This window comes from Sparus aurata, chromosome 13 (assembly GCF_900880675.1).
Source record: "Sparus aurata chromosome 13, fSpaAur1.1, whole genome shotgun sequence".
NCBI classification, from domain to species: Eukaryota; Metazoa; Chordata; class Actinopteri; order Spariformes; family Sparidae; genus Sparus; species Sparus aurata.
In genome coordinates this window covers 10,042,586-10,062,764 of record NC_044199.1, presented here as the reverse complement: position 1 = coordinate 10,062,764, position 20,179 = coordinate 10,042,586, and the positions used below count along the sequence as shown (strand labels likewise).

General features: G+C 38.6%; 2 protein-coding genes across 9 annotated transcripts in view; one reads left to right on the top strand and one right to left on the bottom strand.

Annotated features, from left to right (window-relative positions):
* Window positions 1–20,179, top strand: part of dlg4a (discs, large homolog 4a (Drosophila)) — a 77,723-nt gene that overhangs the window by 30,897 nt on the left and 26,647 nt on the right. For all 8 annotated transcript variants that reach the window (XM_030437693.1, XM_030437692.1, XM_030437688.1 and 5 more), the window contains exons 2-3: window positions 7,343–7,504; window positions 14,418–14,474. In XM_030437693.1, coding sequence (XP_030293553.1) covers window positions 7,343–7,504; window positions 14,418–14,474 — 219 coding nt within the window. The remainder of the gene's footprint in view (window positions 1–7,342; window positions 7,505–14,417; window positions 14,475–20,179) is intronic.
* Window positions 1–20,179, bottom strand: part of zbtb20 (zinc finger and BTB domain containing 20) — a 117,366-nt gene that overhangs the window by 80,243 nt on the left and 16,944 nt on the right. The gene's annotated exons all lie outside the window — the stretch shown is intronic.

The window sequence follows — 20,179 nt, the reverse complement described above, 5'->3', positions numbered from 1 at the left end:
GGGATTTTTATTTTTATTTTTAGAGAGAGTCTTGAGTTGGCTGGGACAGTAATGAGCTTCATAAACATGCACCGCTGAAAGTATTTTTACATGTTTGATCAAAGTTTTAGTTGGACAATGTAAATTGTGCTTCCAGGCAGAATGTGCACCTAGATTGTGTCCCTGTGGGAGATGCATGTACTGATGCAGTGGAGATGATGTTCAATATGAAACACCTTCAGCCTGCAACCCAGGAGCACCTCTAACCACCAGCACAAAGTTATCATACACCTTTATAACACAAATGGGCATATGGTGCTGTTTTTGGAGTTTGATTTATGTGAATAAATTCAAAAATGCTGGAAATCATAAATAAGTAAATACATGTCCACTCTTCTGTCTTAGTCTTGTATCATTTAGTGAGTATTTTTGGACTCTTAGAAAGCCATCGTTCTTATGATTGATGTCTTGTTCAGGTACAGTAGAGCTTCGTAATTTCATGTTAATTTTCAGTATTACAATGAGTTTAGAGTGATTACAACCAACAGTAGACTTAAATTTGGGTGAAAAGGGTGAATCTAGAGCGTCTCCATGGGGGGACAAGAAACTCTTCTTCGCTGCAGCCCCATTTATGAATTAGGCTGGATGACTTCTTCCATTAGAATTCTTCCCGGTGCAGCTTTGAGCATTCTGCCCATGGTAAATTTAAAGTCTGTTGTTGTTGTTGCAGCATACATAGCTACAGGATACTAACACTTGTCAAAGTGTTGTGCTGAAACACCTTGGAGAATAAGTAATCACTGGCGGAAGATGAGTGAATCTTCTGTCTTTGGAGGCTTACATGTACACAAAAAAAAAACAGTTGTACTGGTAGGTGTTGGCTGGCGACAACAGCAGTTGCGATAATGCAAATGAGATGAAAGCTGTGTTTGGGGTTTGGCACTTGATAAGACACTTGGGAGTGAAAATCAACTGAGAAGGCAACAATGACTGTGTTTTGATGGGCTGTAGTGGAAAAGAGAAAGTTCAGACAACCATCAGAGACAAACATGGTTCTCTCATCAGAGGCTAGTCACACCGGGAGGCCTCGCTAGAAACGCACCGCCAGCATGATCATTGTTTTCCTACAGTACAGTGCTCCTAGCAAGCACTCCTCTCCTGTGATGCATGTATCATTTTTGAAGATTTTTAAAAAAAGTTTAAATACTTTTAACTATTCAGTGCAAGGCACAGCCATATCACTTTTCCTATTAATTACAAATGATGACCAGTTGCACACACTGCCTGACTGAACAAGCACACCATGCTGTTTTGTCCAACTTATTTTTAAATATGGCCATGTCATGAAACATGAAACTGGTTTTGTTCTGGTTAATGCATATGGCCAAAAATAAACTGGTGCATTGTCCAGTGCTCTCCATGGATGGCGCTTCATGGGTAATAATGGGTAATAATTCCCCTTAAAAACTGTTGGAAACATGGGCTGGTATGCTAGATAGCACCAGTTCCAGGAATCTCGAATGGAACCAGTTGAAGAACTAGAGCTAATTCGGCGGAAAAGGGGCTAATGATGATGATGTTATGGAGCTAATGTCTAATTTTTCTTATACGCCGTCTGTTTGAGTTTAACCCTACTAAATCTTAAGAAAAACGTACGATTTAAGATGTTGTATAGGTGCCAGATAATGGAGTTATTTTTGTCTGAATGAGTCTCTTGTAATTATCTACTGATTGCATCGGGTATGACTGATGCAATCAGTAGATAATTGTATGACACATGTTATTAAGGAGTCAGTATGACGTACAAACTGTATGAGATTAATTCACAATTGTCGAAAGAGAGACAAAAAGTATGCTGGAAAAATTGCTGGTTAAAAAAAAATGGAAAAAAATAATGAATATTAGGTGTTTGTTTCTTCTAATAAGTCAAAGAAACAACAACTTGTTAGTTGATTGTGTCTGATATTAAGTGTAATGACAAATTTTGACAAAATTAGAAAAATATACAGGGTAAGATTTTGAGTTTATACAGTGTAGCAGATGGTTGATGTATTTGAGGTGTGACACAGGTTAGTTAATGTATTTAACAGTAATGAAGTACACTTATGTATATATTTTACACAGTTTTCAGTCAATGTATCATAAGCGGTTGCCTGGTCATCATTAAACATCTCTTGTACTGCACAAAACTAAATTCCAGCAGATAGTTAATACTGCCAGTGCTATGAAGCATCACACAGACTGAGCTCCCAGCATAAAATCTCTCTGAGTTCATGAGAGCAGCAACTGTTCAAATTAATCCACTGATACTGAAAAAAATATAAAATGGATTAGTCATCATTTAAGAAAATGCAAATAAATTAGCTTGCAAAAGATTAAATTCTGTGAAGATGCAGTGAGCTTTTGCAACCTTTTAATTACACCTGAAGAGGGTCTCATGGATTCTGTAACACTTTACACATCAAATGTATTCACAGATGACGTTTCTTGGAAATGATATGCCTGAGAGGTGAGGTTAGCTTTCATCCCATTACCTAATGCACAGTCATTTAAGCGCTTGGTCCTTGAATTACAAGCTCAGATAATGGTAGATATTATTTGACATTTGCTCTGCATTAACTTAACTCATTTAACCATTAAAGGATCAGCTTATCCAGCCACTCAGTGGGCACTTCTTATAATAGCACAGCATGGCCGACAACTGCAACTAAAACCTCAGGGAGGGTCCATATATCGTCCTTTACAGACGAGTTATTCCTTAAAAACGTACTGGATTCCTTCAATGGTGATATACTGATACAATAAAGCAAGAGAAACTCAGAGGTATTTTGTTGCAGTGGTAATTTAGTGGGTTCTTTGTACGGTTAGAAGCGGATTTTAATTGCTGCAAGCTGTTACAAACCCCCTGAGTGTGAATGAAAGAGTGCCACGTAAACAAATTTTATTGACACAACGTCTAATTATGTTTATTAAAACAGTTTATATTATATATTGCGATTATTTTGCACATGTGAATTCATTAAATATGTATCAGCAGAATAAAGAAAACATCAACCTACCAGTTACTATCCCATGCACGCTTAATACCCTTTAAGTGTCTGATATCCATAAACCAATGAGACACAGCTCATTCAATTGTATGCAAGACTGTAATACAACCTTAAATTGCAATGGCATATTACCTTCAGGGTTAGGGTTAGTAGTAAAACAAAATGTGTATGGGGGGTACAGAAATAGTGTAAATGAATGATCCATGAATTTTAGACATTACAGAGTATAGACAGTAAGTGTAAATAAGTGTTTCTAACCCTTTATTAGGGTTAGGTTCTAATGCTTTTTTTTTGTTACATATGACTTGCTTACATATTACCTGTGGTGCAACATTACCCTGTTACAAAGCGTTTTTTGTTTGTTGTTTGTCAGCTTACACCTGTGCTGATGTGAGCATCTGTACTCGACATAATGTGGGTCCTTCAAAGTGAAACACTTTAGGCCTTCAGATATAACAATCAAGACAATATTGTATTTCATGATGCATAAAAATTGAATGGCCTGAAAAGGCAGTAGTTCATTGTCTTTGCCCTCAGGGCTCACAGCTGCCTGTTTTCATTTTAGCCATCTAATCAGGGGCCAATAGTTATCTGGGACAGCAGGTAAATGCAATGATGGGTGATTAACCAGCTGGAAAACTAAAATTAACTTTGATAATGGGATAGGATGGGATTGTAGGACAGTGCTGCAACGATTAGTCGATTCATCTATTAGTCTTAAATGTGAGGATTTGCGGCTTTTCTTTGTTATTTATGAAATAAAATGAAGAGCGTTTTGGTTTTGGACTGTTGGTTGGACAAAAGAAAAAATTTAAAGACTTATTTTTAGCCATTTTTCACATTTTTTTTAAGGATTAATTGATTTAAAGTGAAAATAACCTGCAGATCAATCAATAATCAAAACAATTGTGTGCAGCCCTGCCCCACAATTTGTACTGTCCCTTGGCTGACCAGAATTCACCTCTTGGTTGTGCTGTCACTGTGAGAAAATGTTTGAAAAAACCCTTACCTTTATATGAAATGGAGTATTTGATTATGACATAATTCAGCTCTTAAATGTGTTCCAAAAGAAGCTTTAAATCAAGATACCATCTGCAATTGGGCAAATCTCCGTCTCTTTTAAAACAGTTTGTATTGTAGAATTGTTTTTTTGTGCTATTGCGCTACACTGAGCAACAATCATGCATTTCACTGGCCAGAGGAAATGCACCAAAGCCCCTCTCCAGAAGGACAATTTGTAACATATCTTGAGCGTTCACATCCCCCACCAGTGGGACAGAAGGCAACATGGCAGCATGAATGTTGGTCATGCAGGAAAGGGGGGAGGCAGTGGCGACCAAAGTGCTGAGGGCTACTTTGAACTGTGATTCATGTAATTTACAAATCTTTATGTTCATATTTCTGTTATTTTATGTGAATCTTATGAGAGGGTGTGTTAATTAAGCAGCAGTTGTTCATTTCCGTATAACACTGTATATCAGTAGTTGGTAGTATACAGTTACATAATATTTAATCTATGTTTACATGTAGCAGTAGCCGCCTCTGCAGTGCTTAATAAAGAAAAATCAATCGTTTCCTGTTTATCAACCTGTAATTATGGAATGCTGCTATCAACAACTACTCATTCTCTCTCAGGTCCACCCCCATGCTGTTGTTTTCTGCTTTCCTTTATTGACGCTCTCACTTTTTTTCATTTTTACCCTTCCCCCACAATTTCTCCTTTATCTTCATCTCTGTTTCACTCCCTCTCTTTCTTGCTGTCTCAGTGTAATGTGATCCAGGACCGATGCTGGCAGCCCCAACTGTGGCACTGCAATCTCTGCTCTGCTCTGGTTGCTAGGCAGCCCGTCTGAGACAGGGTTCGGTGATGCACCTCCCTCTCCGTCTGCCTCCAAAAAAAGAGAGAGAGAGAAAGAGAGAGAGAGGGAGAGTGGCAGAGCTGGCCATCAGGCCATCAGCCAAAATTCAAATGATCCCTCCAAAATTTCTCTGTTTTCAGAATGGGCTGCTTCACATCTGCAGTGCAGCAGAGCACATTGTGAGCCCGCGGGCTTCAGGGGAGTACGGATTTGTAGCTAAAACACAAGCATTAGCCCACAGGACAGCTCGGCACATCTCCACTGTGATGCTGCCCACCTTCTGATGTGTTTGTGATGGAAATTGCTGTGTGCAGATTTTGTGTCATCACGCCTAGAATGCAACCTACCATGTGTGGCAAACACAGTGGGCTGCTGGCAGCCTGCCCAGGTGTGGGCTATCGGTAGGGGAGGAAGGTTACTAGGAAGAGCCTGCATGATCTGCTACTGTAGAGCCACTGTGAGTCACGGCTCTGGTTGCTCCATGTGGTTGTGGAGGATGATCACTCTGCTCAATGCACAATGGCGATCTTTGGAGGCCTCCTATGATGTCTTCACTTAGCGCTTGTAGGCGTCACACATGTTATGTGATATACTAGATTTGTATATAGAAAGTCTGCATTTGGCTAAAGATGAATCTGTTATGGAAACACCGCTTTGTATCCTTGGTGAAGGAAGTCTCTCATTTACACCATTTTGTGCCCATCAATAGCTGCATTTACGCTTGCCCTAATATTACACTTATAAATGGAATAATAGCCCAATCAGAATGTAAATGCCTCAGTCTGAAGAGACTGGCAGCATTTACATGGAGCCTAATATTCCGTTTACTGTTGGTTTAAAAGCCTATGCTCCACTTATCAAAGATGGCGGATTCTAAGGAAAGTACTATGCGATAGTTATCTATCTTTGTATCTTTGTCTGCGATCGTTCAAAAACTACAATCCTCTGGCCACAACGCACCAATCACAGTAGTTTTCTGTAATGACGCAACCAGTGTCACACGAGAGGTGACAGGTCAACAGACAGTGGTGAAGTTAGTTTTAGGTCGGATATCCGGCGGATATTCACTCGGGTCCAGCCGCGACATTACTGAGGTTGGGCCAGTCTTAGCAGTCTTTCCCTCCATCCTACTTTCCAACGTCCGAAATTTACATGCTGTTGTTTTTTTTTATCCTGCACTATCCTGAGCCATTGAAACCAAATTTTGTTCCCATTGCACTGTAAAGTGTAATTCAAATGACAATGAAAGAAAGTCCAAGTCTAGGTCATTAAATTACTTTAAATTACTATAAATATATTAATACAAAATGACTGCAGTTTTTTTCAATATCTTCCAAGTCATGTGACCCAGTGACTCCAAACCAGCAGCAGATTGGATTAGTAACCTGGACGAATAAGACGCACCACTTTCTATCGTATCTGTGTGCTTCCTCTATTGTATATGAATATTTATATGCAGAAATTATTATTTTTTTCTCAATAGCATCCATGTCATGTGACCCAGTGACTCCAAACCAGCATCAAAACGTGTTCCTAAGTGGGCCAAATAAGACACCTCTTTTTATTGTATTTTAGTGTTTCCCTATTTTATATAAATATTAATATGCACTTGGACAACTGACATCCTTTGTGTTTAGTACACATTGGATACAAAATGAAATGAAAAAAATGAAATCACTGTAAATTTAAGAAATTGTTTTGTGCTGCCTGAAATGAAAAAAATTAAATCAAACACTGTAGATCATTTTGTTTGTGCTGCCTATTTAAGTGTGACATGTTCGATAAATCGATAAATAAATATTTATTGTGCTCCCATATATGTCTTTGTGTTCACAGATATTTTACTTTAAGAGCACATGTGCTTATTGGGATGTCAGCATAGAGCCCTGGTGTAAAGGCTCAAAACAATATGGTTCAAACTGGTGTATGAGAAGATAAAGAAAGCCAGAATCCATGTACCAGAAACATAAATATTGGTCCTTTGACAGGATGTTGGTCGGTTTTGAAAATGACAGTAAAAGGCAAAACAAATGAATGAATGAATGAATGAATGAACTGAATTTTCTTTACAAAGTTGAGGAAAAAAACATTTTCTTCTTCCTCTGTTATATTCCTGGCAGATAAGATGCTTTGCAGCTGGTGAAAACCCCTTAACACATGTCAAAAAATGTATATTCTGATTAAATATTTTGGGCATTGGTCACTGAATTAGACTCCATGCAGACAGTTTAGCTGTAATATCTATTTAGAATGATTTAAATCAGATTATAATAAGATAAGAAATATTGTCCATGTAACAACAGCTAATGAAATGTTACAATAATAAGGCTGACAGTGGACTCAATTTGTGATTTATCATTAACAATCTTTAAAATACATTCAGCCAATAGCTGCTTCTCTTGAATGAGTCCTGTTGGAACTAACAACCTCAACTTTGTGTGTGTCTATCTGCAGAAGTACAGGTACCAGGATGAGGAGACGCCCCCCTTGGAGCACAGTCCAGCACATCTGGCTCCAGGGAAAAGTGCCGAGATGCTTCATATGAGTGACAAGAACCTTGCTGCCATGGAGGCCATACATGGCTACACACCACACACACATATCTCTCCTGTCAAGGTAGGACACACACACACGCACACTCATTTATGTACACTGTTGATCCCCTCCTTTTGACCTGATATTAAAATAAATAACTAAATAGAGATATTTTGCATTTCTGCTGCAGAGAAAAACACTTCTGAAATTAACTGTAGCTGCTCTAGAAGGGGATAATTGCATTGATTGGATAAGTGAGGATGATAACCTTCAAATAAAAGCAAAATTAGACAAAGAAATTGTATCACTAATTACTGACAATGCATCAGTGTGTTGGGCTGAAATCCTGAGTTCAATCAGCAGACAGATTTATAGTCATTGTAATGTGGTTTCCCTCATTCTCATTTTCTTCATTCAGAGACGTAAAATCCTCTAAGCTTGTTGAATTTATATAAAGAGTTTCATTTAGCGCAGACGCAAGTGGGTCATTAAAACACATTATCTATTATAACTCTGCACTAATCGATTAGTAGTGTGTTTTGAAACTCTTCTACATAAACACTTTAATGGGAACATAATGTGTTTATGAGGAAATATGGCCCATGGCATCTGTAAGTGCCCGATCAGCTTTACACCTGTGTGAACGGGCACACTGGGTAATATGATATCGGCATGGAAATCAAAGTGCAAGTGGACCCAAGATGTATTGAGTAATGTGATTGCTTGAACAGATCAATTTATCTTGAAAGATCATAACATGAAACAGTAGTTCTGATTCTGATTTACACACTGTAATAAAATATCTCATGATTAGTTTTGCAGACTAACATGTATATCAACAGACAGCCTGATCAAATTTAGAAAGAAATGCCTCCAATTCATCTTGTAATCCAATGAGATATGAGTCTTTCATTTACCAAAAGAAGACTTCTTTCACACTGGAAAGGCACACTTAGATTCTGAAGTGCCATCAGCTTTGTAGACATTAATGTGATGCAATTTTTTCACCTAAATTAGCACAGGTTTTTCTTGAGCGTGGGCACACCTGCTAAAAATAGGCGATTGACTCCCTCTCCATTGCAAGTAGGTGCGTGTGCCATGCTGCTTTATTTTCCAGTGTGTCATTTTCAATGTCACAAACACGCCTGAGCACAGGTAACAATGCAGCACCTCATCAGACTGACGAGGACCCATTAGTCGATCTGAACACAAAAGCCAGATGTTAGTGGGTGGTAGTGTTTGCGTCTACTGAGATACAATTGAAGCAGCTCCCAGCACAGACATTGAACTGCTTCATTTCAGAATTTCACACACGTCTAACAGATGCAAAATCGAATGCAGAGAGACAAAGGAGGAGTCATTTAAGCAGGCAGCACATCAACGTCATGTCAGACAGTCAAAAGAGACAGCTGACATCAGTGGGAATACGAGCGGAGTCACGTTGCCTTGAGTGCATTAGCAAATACATACTGTAGTTACTAATGCAAGCAGGTGTAAGCTATAATGCGCACTCAATAACGATCCATCTCATATGCCCACACATGTTATTTAACAGCCTTAGTGGCTATTAAGACTTAAGAGTTCCTGTATTTATTTTCTCTGAGGTGGGGGAGTGTTTCTCTCTTACCAACATGGGAGTACACTGAGGTCCCAGAGGAGAAGACATGTCCATTAAAATGCTTTATTTTAATAAGCAGAGAGGAGAGGCTGAGTTATAGAGCTTTCCTGCTTCTATTTTAAACACACAGAGCCTGTTCAGCATGAGCTGTGGTGTCCACGGAGATTTGTGCGCTAAGAAGGTGAAGGTTTAGGAGCACTGTCAAATTGAAATAGTAGGAGCACAGTAAAAATATGAGGAAACGCTGTGTATGTCAGTGATCAGCCAAAGTTGTTTTTTTAATGTATTACAATCTGATTCTACATCACTTCCCTCTGGTCATTTGCATCTAAGACAAAAAGGACCTGAGCAAACTCAATCCGAAAAAAGAAAGATCTGCTGACAACTGGGTTTTCATGTAATTGGGATTGTTCAATAAGCAATAAACAACACAGGGAGAAGCAATAGTTTGGTTGTAGTAATTTTGTCTGTCAAAGTATCCGTATGTCTCTAACTCTTAGCTGATTTGTCAAATCACTGTTATTCCAGCAGCATCTGCAGTCAGTATCTGTTTAACGCGATTGGTGGGGTTTCAAGGGTAATGTACTGTAACAATAAATGAAATGTATGAAAAATTATAAGTTTGCATTTTAATTTACAAAGACATCATGATGAAATACTAACAAAACAGTGTGAAAACATGAAATTGTTTGCTATTACAAAAGGGCAGACATGCGATCCCTTCCTGACCTTTCTTGCTGGTTTGATTAATTCCCTTTGTCCCAATGGAGTTTGTCATCCACCAGCACATGCCAAGGGATCAGTAATTATTCACAGCTGATGGGTGCACGATTTATTACAGCGAAGGGGGAGGGAGACTTGCTCCTTTTCCCTAAAGTCCGCCGTTGTGAGGTAATTTAAGTCTGTTTAAGAGTAATTTTAAAATGTGATGTGAGCCCTCCAGTGGTGCAGATCCATTACATGACTCATTCAGTCATCTCCCAGAGGCTCGTGGTATCAGGAAGTATGACTACTAGTACATCTGGGAGGTAACATTTTAGGAAATATCATTTTATGCTAAGTAATAGTTACATTGTAAGTAAGAAGCTTAGTATATGAAATAAGTCTCCAGATAAATTATCAATAAATGATCATGTCATCCTGTTAAAAACCACAGAATGTCAAATAGTTAGTCGGCAAGTCTCGTAACCAGATAGTCACGCACTGTAGTTTTGGGAATGGTGGCTCAGGTCATGTCAGGAGACACTTTCAAGACGGTAAACGTCAATATTTGATTGGGACGAGACATCAACTATCTTTCTCCAGAGAGTTACATTTTGTTGAAACAGATGATAATGTCACTAATTTTGTCTCTACAGTTGACTGAAGTTTATTTTGAGTTACTGTTAATGTCATAAATTCTTACTAATGCAACAATGCGTATTAATCCTCAACTGAAAATAGTCCCTAACAAACATACTACTTACTGCTGTTTGAGTAAGATTTGTTAAAAGCTACAGTGCCTGGCTGTTTTAGTAAATTACTGAGCCTTTTTGAAAGATAACTCTTTGTACTTTTGGTTAAAATACTGAATATAAATGCTGTCCAAATATCTTAAACTTGTTATATGATATAAACAGGATGTGATATTTAGTCCAGCCTGCAGTGTCAGTAATAAAAGCGTGGGCGGTCTCAACTTCTGCGTCAGAATTTGTTAGTAGGAGGAAAACACTTTAATCTAGGACCTTCATCAGACATCAAAAGTCAACGATTCCTCAATATGCACAGGATGCAAATTCCCTCACAGGATGTTAATGTCAGGTCTTAGCACAGCCACATTATTTTGCTGGTTTTATTACATGTTTGTGTTGTCCTTAAGATTCTTGATCATCGATGTCTGACGAGTGCATCTTTTAGAACGGACACAAAGTGCGTTTTGCTGCACAAGTGATATGGGATAAAGGAGGAGCACAGTGATGACCAGGGCAAGGCAAGGCCAAGATAAAGAGTAGAGCTGGGCAATATATCAATATGATATTTTGAAATAGACGATATATCATCTTTGACATCAGATAGCATTATGTCGTGATATTGTATAAGTGTATTATTCCTGAATAAAAGCTGTTTTACAGTAAAGTGATGTAATTATCTGGACTTGCCAGACTGTTCTACTTGTTGGAATACTTGCCTTTATCCACTTAGTTATTATGTCGACATTATTGATGATTTTTTTATCCCACAAAAAGAAAAGTGCAATTATTTTCTGAACATACCATATTTGATTTTATCACCCAGTCTTAGCATTTATGAAGTCCTTTATAAATGCCCAGCCCTACTAAAAAGGATGCAATGCAACTTTTTTACTGGTCCTCATCGGTCTGTGGTGTTTCTTTAACATGACTTTGTACCCTTAACTAGCTCTGTATTATTCATGTGTGTTTCTAGCATGCATCTCTTGGGCCCAGGAGCTTTCTCATGTCTTGATGCTGTTTTCTTCCCCACCTATCAACATGGTAGCCTTAAAAATGTAAAAGAAAAAAAAAAGGAATTCATACAAAAATATTATATATCACCACACAGTCGAAACCACGCTGTACATGTGAAGAATCAGTGTTTATTACCATTGCCGTTGTGTGCAGAGAATGTTTCTGTCATGTACTTGCTTTAGGGTTTCCTGACACCATGTGACTGAGAATGCATCAGTCTTTTGTCAAATTATTTTGATAAATTAGTTACAGAATTTGCTCCCATAATATCCATATTCTATTTGGTTTACTCCAAGTCTTCCATTGAGGGATGTTTCCTGTTTTCACCAACAAAGTGAGACTGCACCTCAGACACTTAGAACACTATGACTGCATAATCTTTACCTTATCCTCATTGTATCTGCGTTGCATATATCTGTTTGGCAAGGCAAACCGTGTAACTAGCCAGAGTTCTAGCATCTAAAGCACTACACTCATTCACAAACAGATGAATGTGACACAGAGAGAACAACAAACGCAAACTACACCTGCACACCTCTGACAGTGACAAATCTAAGATCTATAAGAATACAGTACGGTCGGTCTCTTCTCTTCTTTAGTTTCTTTATACGACAAAAGCACTTCTGTCTGCGAGGCTGCAAAAACCTTTTCTTCATATCGTCCCTCCAGATCGGGCTGATCTAGGTAATACTTCTGTGTAAAAATATGCCTCAGTCCCAAGGCTCCTAACAGAAACTGATGATATATTCTGGTGCTCAATATGTTCGCAGATAATAATGAATCAAAACTTTAGAGTGGGAAACAAAACTGTCTTATAAACATTAACAGGCAATACGTGAAGTGGTGGGGAGAAGTAACTGAAATTAAAATTACAGCAACAATACAAGTGTTATTAAGACACCTACACTGCAACAAAACTCTCTCTCAGTCTTGATGATATTCACATGAAAGGGAGCATGTTGAAGTTGTTCACAGTGTTTTGGGAACCAGGATTGGCCCTATTTCTATTTCTGGAGTACTGCCATTATTTATGAAGTCTTGTGTTTCTCTTCAGGGAGGACTGAATGCACTATTAAGTATAAAGGTCTGAGCTCACTTAGTTTAAAGTGAGTTGTTTGCATCATGTTATGACATTGCTCTGCATCCTTAGATAGTTGTAAAAAAACAACAACAACTAAAATTAAAAGATTTATATTCATCTAAAAGTAACTCCATCTCAGATTTTTGGATGACTCAAACACTGATGGAGCCATTTTGTTTTAATAACTGTGAGTAAGTATTAACATAGTATATCTTATAAGTCTAAAATAGGTCATATAAGTGTAAAAGAATAATAAATCAGAGGTAATGATCATCATAATGGTGATGATGCGGATAATGGTTAAAGGTTTTTTCTCAGTGTTGACTATGATGACAATGATGTTAAGTGTGATGATGATAACGCTAGTGGCTGCTTTATCTGCCTTCTGTGTCACCCCTTCCACTAGTATTGCCTCCTTACGCAGTCCTTAGACTTGCCTGTGTCCCAATTACCTCATGGCGGCTCACTCTTGATTTTTTATTTAAATGTTTTTTTTTACCCTGTTCATTACTGTGTGACATGGTGAGTGACAGTGGATACTCTGCCTTGCATCGATCCCATTTCCCTGTGTTTTACTTTTATAAGTCTTATAAATTGAATGCCTCTCCTTCCCTTTTCCTTTACTGCACTACCCCCTCTCCCTGCTCGTGTCTGGGTGCTGGCAGCAGAAGGGTTAAGGACTTGGAAGCACAAGGTTGCCTTATTGAAACTATTCACCTGCGAGGAAAGTCTTAATTGGAAGGAGTGTGGTTAAATAAATAAATGCCAGTGAGAATAACTTCTGCTGGTGTGCCATTGAGCAAGGGGCTTATATCCAAAAATGCCCCCATCTGAGCCATTAATAGGAGACCATGCCTGTAATAGGAGCAAGACGCATAGATAGTATCTTTATATATCAGGATCAGCGACAGTTCTACTTGGATCAGCAAATACAGCTGTCCCAACATTCATATTTTAATGATGTGTTTGCTGCAATGTAAAACTTTTCCAGCAGGAGGGAAAGTGTCTCCTGACATGTGAAAATGCTGCACTGCTGCTGTTTGTAAAATTCATAGGCATAGGGTGTATTGTTCAGAGTAACAGCTTCAGCTGCGGAGGGTAAAATACATTACGCTATAACTGAATAACAACCCCACTGTTTTTGATTGGTTAACAGATTCTGAATAAGCTGTCCATCAATAAGATATGTGTAACTAGTGGGCGAAGAGTGTATTTGTATGTATTCTAAAAAGCATGTTATGTTGTAAATTTTCTGTTCTACTGTGGGCGATTTTCTTCTTAAATTTATGGCTCACTATGTAACAGTCCATGCATAATAGGATCCAAGTAATAAACAAAGGCAAGTGACTCATTTGTAGAATTTGTCTGGAACAGTCTAGGTGGTTTGAATATCTTTAAATTCATGTATAAAAACTGATCTACAGACTGATACGTTTTGCACTAATGCATTTATATGCAGTGAGTCAGTGTTCCGAGTCTTTTATGCAGATTTACGCAAAACTGTCCTGTATGCTCTCTGTATGGTTCACTGCTGAATGTTCCCCGCTTAATTAATTCAAACACAATAGTATAATTAAAGTATCAGCTGTGAAACTGTAGGTATATAGATTTTTATTAGTCACATTCCTCAATATCAGTATTTGTTGGAGCTCTGCTGTGAACCCAGAAGTGAAAGTGTGCCAGAGATGAACTTGTCATCATCCTACTGATGGAAAATAAAAAAAACACATGAACAAACAGAAGAATAAACAAAGTGGTGCCGACTGTTCTGCCCCCTGTACCCATCCGCATGCCGTGCACAATTACCCTCTTCCTTCTGTTGTTTTGCAGCCTGTGTTGATGTCTACGGGACACACTCCAATGTACACCTCCGCTGTTTCCACACTGGTAAGAGCACAGCGATCTGCGCCGCGCCGTCACCCTGAGAGTTACCAGCTTCATCATCTGTCATCATCATCCGTCTGATTTTGTGTCCTCATTTCTTGTCGTAGTTCGATTTGACTTCTTTCAGCATTTTTGCTGTCTAATCTTGGATAGACGGCTGCCTGTTAAACGCCATTTTATCTGGACTACCAGAGTGTGAGGTCATCTGTTTTCTGATGATATCGGTGTGTTCATACTCATCGTCAAACGAATCTGAATGGAATGACAGTTTTGTTCCCCCTTGCTGTACTCAGTGACTATTTTTGGGCCCAAATTGCATCGAAAAGATTTTAAATGTTGTGCTTCCATCATAATTTAACAATAAATTCATGTGTTATATTCATATTTCTAATCATACATTCCTGCGCCTAAGCTGCTGTGAATGTATTAAAGAATATACATTATGGATCTAGTTTCAGTGTAAAGAAATGGTTTTGTTGGCATATACCTCTGGAAACATTTTCTCAGGCTACAGTTTATACCTACTCAAAAACTTATCCATAAATCTGTACGTCAATAGTAAAGTACCCATGATGCTTTGAGACACCTAATCCTAATGTGTGTCCCAGTTAAAGCGCCATATATTGAAGATATCATGATGCACGGGGGTTTGACTGACAGATCATCTTTTTGCAAGGCAGGCTGAAACCTGTAGGTGTCAGTGTTAGACTGTGCAGAGTGACTTCCATAACCTTGAAAAGATGGCTCTGCTGCTTCCTTAATAAAACAATTTTATGATCAGACAGGTTGCATTAGCCTCATGCACCATGAATTGCTCAAAAGATGTGTCTGTTGAGCAAAGCAAAGGAAAATACAAGCAAATTATCATTTATCATATATTAAATCTGAATGCAAAAGCTTGTTAGAAGTGTACTTGATTTGAAAGAATAGAGAAGATAGGATCCTCGGAGGGAGAGGACAATAAAATCGGGCTTCCAGTCTCTCTGTCTCTGTTGAACAAGTAGTTACTCTTGTAACTATACATCATTTCTTGTCTTTGCCTGCTTGCCCCGACCTTGATCACCGCCTGCCTTATAGTGCCTGCTTATAATTAAAGTGTTTAACATGTGGGACATCCTGCACCCCTCTGCATAAAGTCATCAATAAGAAGAATGTGTGTGTACACATTCCTTAAGACATATAGAAGTACTTCATTCTGCATATGCATGAATCAATTTTCTACTCTGGTTGGGTGAAGTATGCACAATCTTCAAGATGCATTACAGTAACACCTATGTGCGTGGATGTCTTTGCAGAAGGTGTAGTGCCCGTGTGGTCGTCATTGATGTGTAGGTGGTGTCGTCAGTCTGTCTCTTTATTGCTTTAATGGCGTGGGGTTTGCCAGTAGCACTCCAGGCCCCACTGATTTATGGGTAGGATTGTCTCAGGAAGCTCTGCAATGGTTTGGCAAAGTAAGAGGAGGTCTTTGGGTTATGTACATGATTTAGCCAAGAGGTGCTTTAGCTTCGGATGACATCTATTTTTTTTTTTTCAAACTGAGCGCATAATGTAATTAGAAGTGATTTCTTCTCACACTGCGCAGAACTTTTGATATTGATCTGTGCTCATATTAATGAATCTTCCTACCTCTTCTACTCTATATGACTCTATAACTCTGCTGCACCGTGTTCTCCTATTATGTGGCTACATAAATTGTTGTGACATCATGTGCTGGGTGCTGAGATTACATCGAAAGTTCATGTTCTGCCTGTCAGCAAACCAAATTATCCATCCAAATTAGAGCTGGTCAGTAAATAAAAGTTACATGGTTCTTGTGATATGAGACTATATATTGTCTAAGATTTGGGCTGTCATCATATCATAATATGACATGTCGTTCCTGCTTTTAAATGCTACATGTTATTTTCTGAATTTACAAGACTGTTCTGCATGTTCTTACACTTGTCTTTACCAATTTAGTCATTATATCCACATACCCAATGATTATTAGCAAAAATGTGATAATAGTGCCAGTTTTCATTCTTACAATATTGTCACAATATCGATAGAGGTATTTGATCAAAAATATCATAATATTCAGATAATTCAAAATAACAAGACATATATATTGCAAACCACTTCTAGCACTCAAATCAAAATTAAGACCAACAGGGATAGACATGAAACAAATACCAAAAGCTAAAACAGGAATCGCTATCTCAAGATAATAGGCCAAAATCTCTCAGCTCTAATACAAGTAGCCTACATGCTTTTAGAAATTAAATTGTATACAACATGCAGCACACAAAGATTTCTATACAAGGAGGCAAAATTATTTGCTTTCTTATCCTGAAATAAGAGTCAAGAAATGGGTTGTTAAACGGGTAGTTTTATAAAAAGCTAATGAGCACACAGTCTTAAAGCTCCAGTGTTGCAGAAAGGGTATTTCCCTCCCTTTGCAGCCAATCCCACAGGCATCTAGTTATTGAGCTAAGCTTGGCTGAATTCAGTATTCGAGCCTCACATATAGACATAAAAGAAGGCATCCCTGAGTGTGTGTGTGTGTGTGTGTGTGTGTATGTGTGTTTGTGTGACTCTGAGGAAGCAGTAAAAATACCACAATTACCTCAAGAAAGCATCTATGTCTTTAAAATTCAATGAATTCTCTATATTTTAGATGTTAACTAGCTTTAAGGCAGCACTTCATTCACCAACAGAGATCTGTCTCATGGAAACAGTTTTCTTTCCCAATGAATACGCTACATTTATCTTGTGCTGGAAACGTTACACAACACATTTGCATTTATCCTTCACCTGATGAGCAGGGAGTGACAGAGACCCCCACCGCCCTGTCTATGTTACACTCTGTCTCTTCTAATGAAAAAGGATGCCTATCACTTTCCCCCTCATTTAACCACAGAACTGTTCCTATACACGTAATACTTTTCACACAAATCCTCTTCAGACAAAACAGCCAGTACTTGGCCAAAAAAAAAAAAAAAAAACCTTTTTAATGTAAGGATTCAATTACTGTTTTCTGTAGTGTTTCCCCAAGAGCTCTCCATTATACCCTCCCCTTCCTGCTCTGCACTCTTATCTGGTTGCTATCTGGTTTCTATCTTCATTTTCTCTGTCCTCCTTACTTTTCTTTAATAAATGTTTAAATATGTCCCTGCAGCTTCGGTGTAATTACAGTGCAGCAGCAGCTCAGCTCCTTCGGGAAGGGGGGTGGGGTGGAGAAAAAAAGAAAAATATACGCATGCAAAAAGAGAGAGCTGTTCACGCTGAATGGCAGAGTAAGACAGATAGAGGGGGCCTTGCAATTGGAAGGGTAAGAAAATGAGATAGGTAGACGGTGGAATTTTATTTAACAAAATGAGAACGTCAGCTGACAGCTTGTCCTTCAGCGTGTCCTTACATAAGTCTGTTCAGTGTGCAAGCCTTTGTGTGCCAGTGTGTGTGTGTGTGTGTGTGTGTGCATTTATATATTACACGCCTGTCGATCCATCTGTCTTACATAGAGAGAGAGAGGCAGAAAAGAGAGAGAGAGAGGGAGCTGTGAAAAAGATGTGGATTTAAAAGGGACTCTTTCTGATAAGTAGCTGTTTGGCTTCATAAGGAAACATCCACCATTTAATCCTTAATTTGAGGACAAATGTTGAATGGCAAGTGTACGTGTAATATCCTATTCAAACATCTCACTTTGTTCTTTAACCCCGCTGTCTTTCAAGTGTTTTGCTGTCCATGGTGCAGCATTCATTGGCAGCAGAAGGGCTATAAGGTTTGAAGCAGGACTGTAATGGCAGTTCTTATTAAGGAACATTTGCAGGGCTCACCAATAAGGATTACCAAAGTGCCCAGTCCAGGCAAAATGTCACGTTTGGCTTGTAAATCTAGCAACTTAGTTTAGAATTTAAAAACATTATTTTTGAGATGATGATGACAGTAGCTAAGGAGTGAGCCATCACACTTCCGTCCCATCTCTGTTAATAGTTGCAAAAATGTGCATTAACAATGGAGATAATGAGCAGCAAGTAAAGATGTTTATGAAATGAAGCACAAGCCAACATTTCAATTATCCTGGAAACAAGCAGATATGCAAGAATGTTGTTATTTGGTAACCGATAATAAATACATCGATTTGTATAGGAGCATGTACAGACTGATTAAGGGTTAAAGGTCCACTTTGTAGTTTTGGGGAAGAAATTTTAATCCGAAGAGAAAGCTCTTCGTTGACTTATTTTGTTCATAGCTAAAAGCAAACTTAAAAATAAAATCTGTTTGTTTTTTGGACTGAATAAACTGAATAAACACTGACCTTAAAGGGCAAAACTATTTCATACCGTTAAACTTTGTTTATATTTGGCGGACCCTGCCACCTTTATAGCTTCAAACAATGTTCAGTGGAGCATCTTATTTATTCAATTACTTATTCACAAAATAAATATTCCGGTTTGTTTTAGTACCTCATAAATTTTGTAGCTCTTAAAATTCTGAATTTAAAATTCTTCTTTAAAACTACATAGTGTCACCTTAAGGGTTAGTGTTAGGGGTGGTGGGGCAAGCAAGTGGTTTCTGACCCACCCAAAAAAAACAAAAAAAAAACATTAGTGTCAAATTTGGATGAGGGATGTGGGCGATTAGTAGACAAGTAAATGTCGACAGCAGAACAATTTGCTAACACCAGTTAACTGTTGCATTCGTCTATGATGTATTTATATATGATTACGTTCACCCATTAAAACCAAGAAACACAATACTTACCCCAAATCGTGAAATAACAGTATCCAAAATCTAAGACTGCTATAGTCGCATCATGATAACAATATATTATATTGACGCATTGCCCAGTCCTAATTTTTAATCAAAGCAAAAATAGTGTCATTTGCATGTTAGAAACAGAAACCTTGTTGCTACCACTGTGTTGAGGTTTCACTATTCTGCTTGACTGTAGAACTGGGACTTACAGGCCTTCAGCCTCCTCTCAGTCTCAAGTGCTCCCTGGGACGAGTCAGGCCAGTTTGAGCCGCTTGTCCTTCCAAGTTCAGCCAAAGTATAATTCCTGCCCCTCTCACATCACCAGCGCTGACATTATACAGAGAGACAGCTAAGTAATTGCCATCAAACTTTGCTGCTCGCTCCTCTTTCCCTGAGCAGCAGGGATGGGAGGGGTACAGTACAGTAGCAGCAGAAAATATGAACTGCGTTCTCACCGAGCACAGACCAGTAGCAGGGAGGCAACCGCTATCCACAGCCACAGATGACGAAGAACAGGATTATCTGTTTGTAAATGCTCATTTTCATTCTGGATGGGTGATTTCTGAAGACAAGACGGCCATTTCAGAGATGATAACGAGCCTCATCGGCAATGAGTAATTTTTATGACTCGACCCTTGGTTTGGAGGACTGTATTGGTCTTGTTTGAATGAAGTCTCCAGCACCGACCAAGCAAGAGGAGGACACTAAATGGGCCGTACTCTTTCTGTGATTTTTTGATTTATATTTGTGTAGATGTGCATCCTGTGTATAAAGCATGCTATCTTTGATGAAGACTGAGCGGGAGGTAAAGCCGAAAGGTCTTGTGTTAAATTAAAGTAGATCTTTTAATTGAGGCAATCTGGACACTCCGTGTTATGGCTGGGCCTAGACCTATCGGCTCACTTTGCAATACTGCTGTTGTGGTAATGTTGAAAGTGGACACTAGAGACACACTTGGTGGGTGTGTGTGT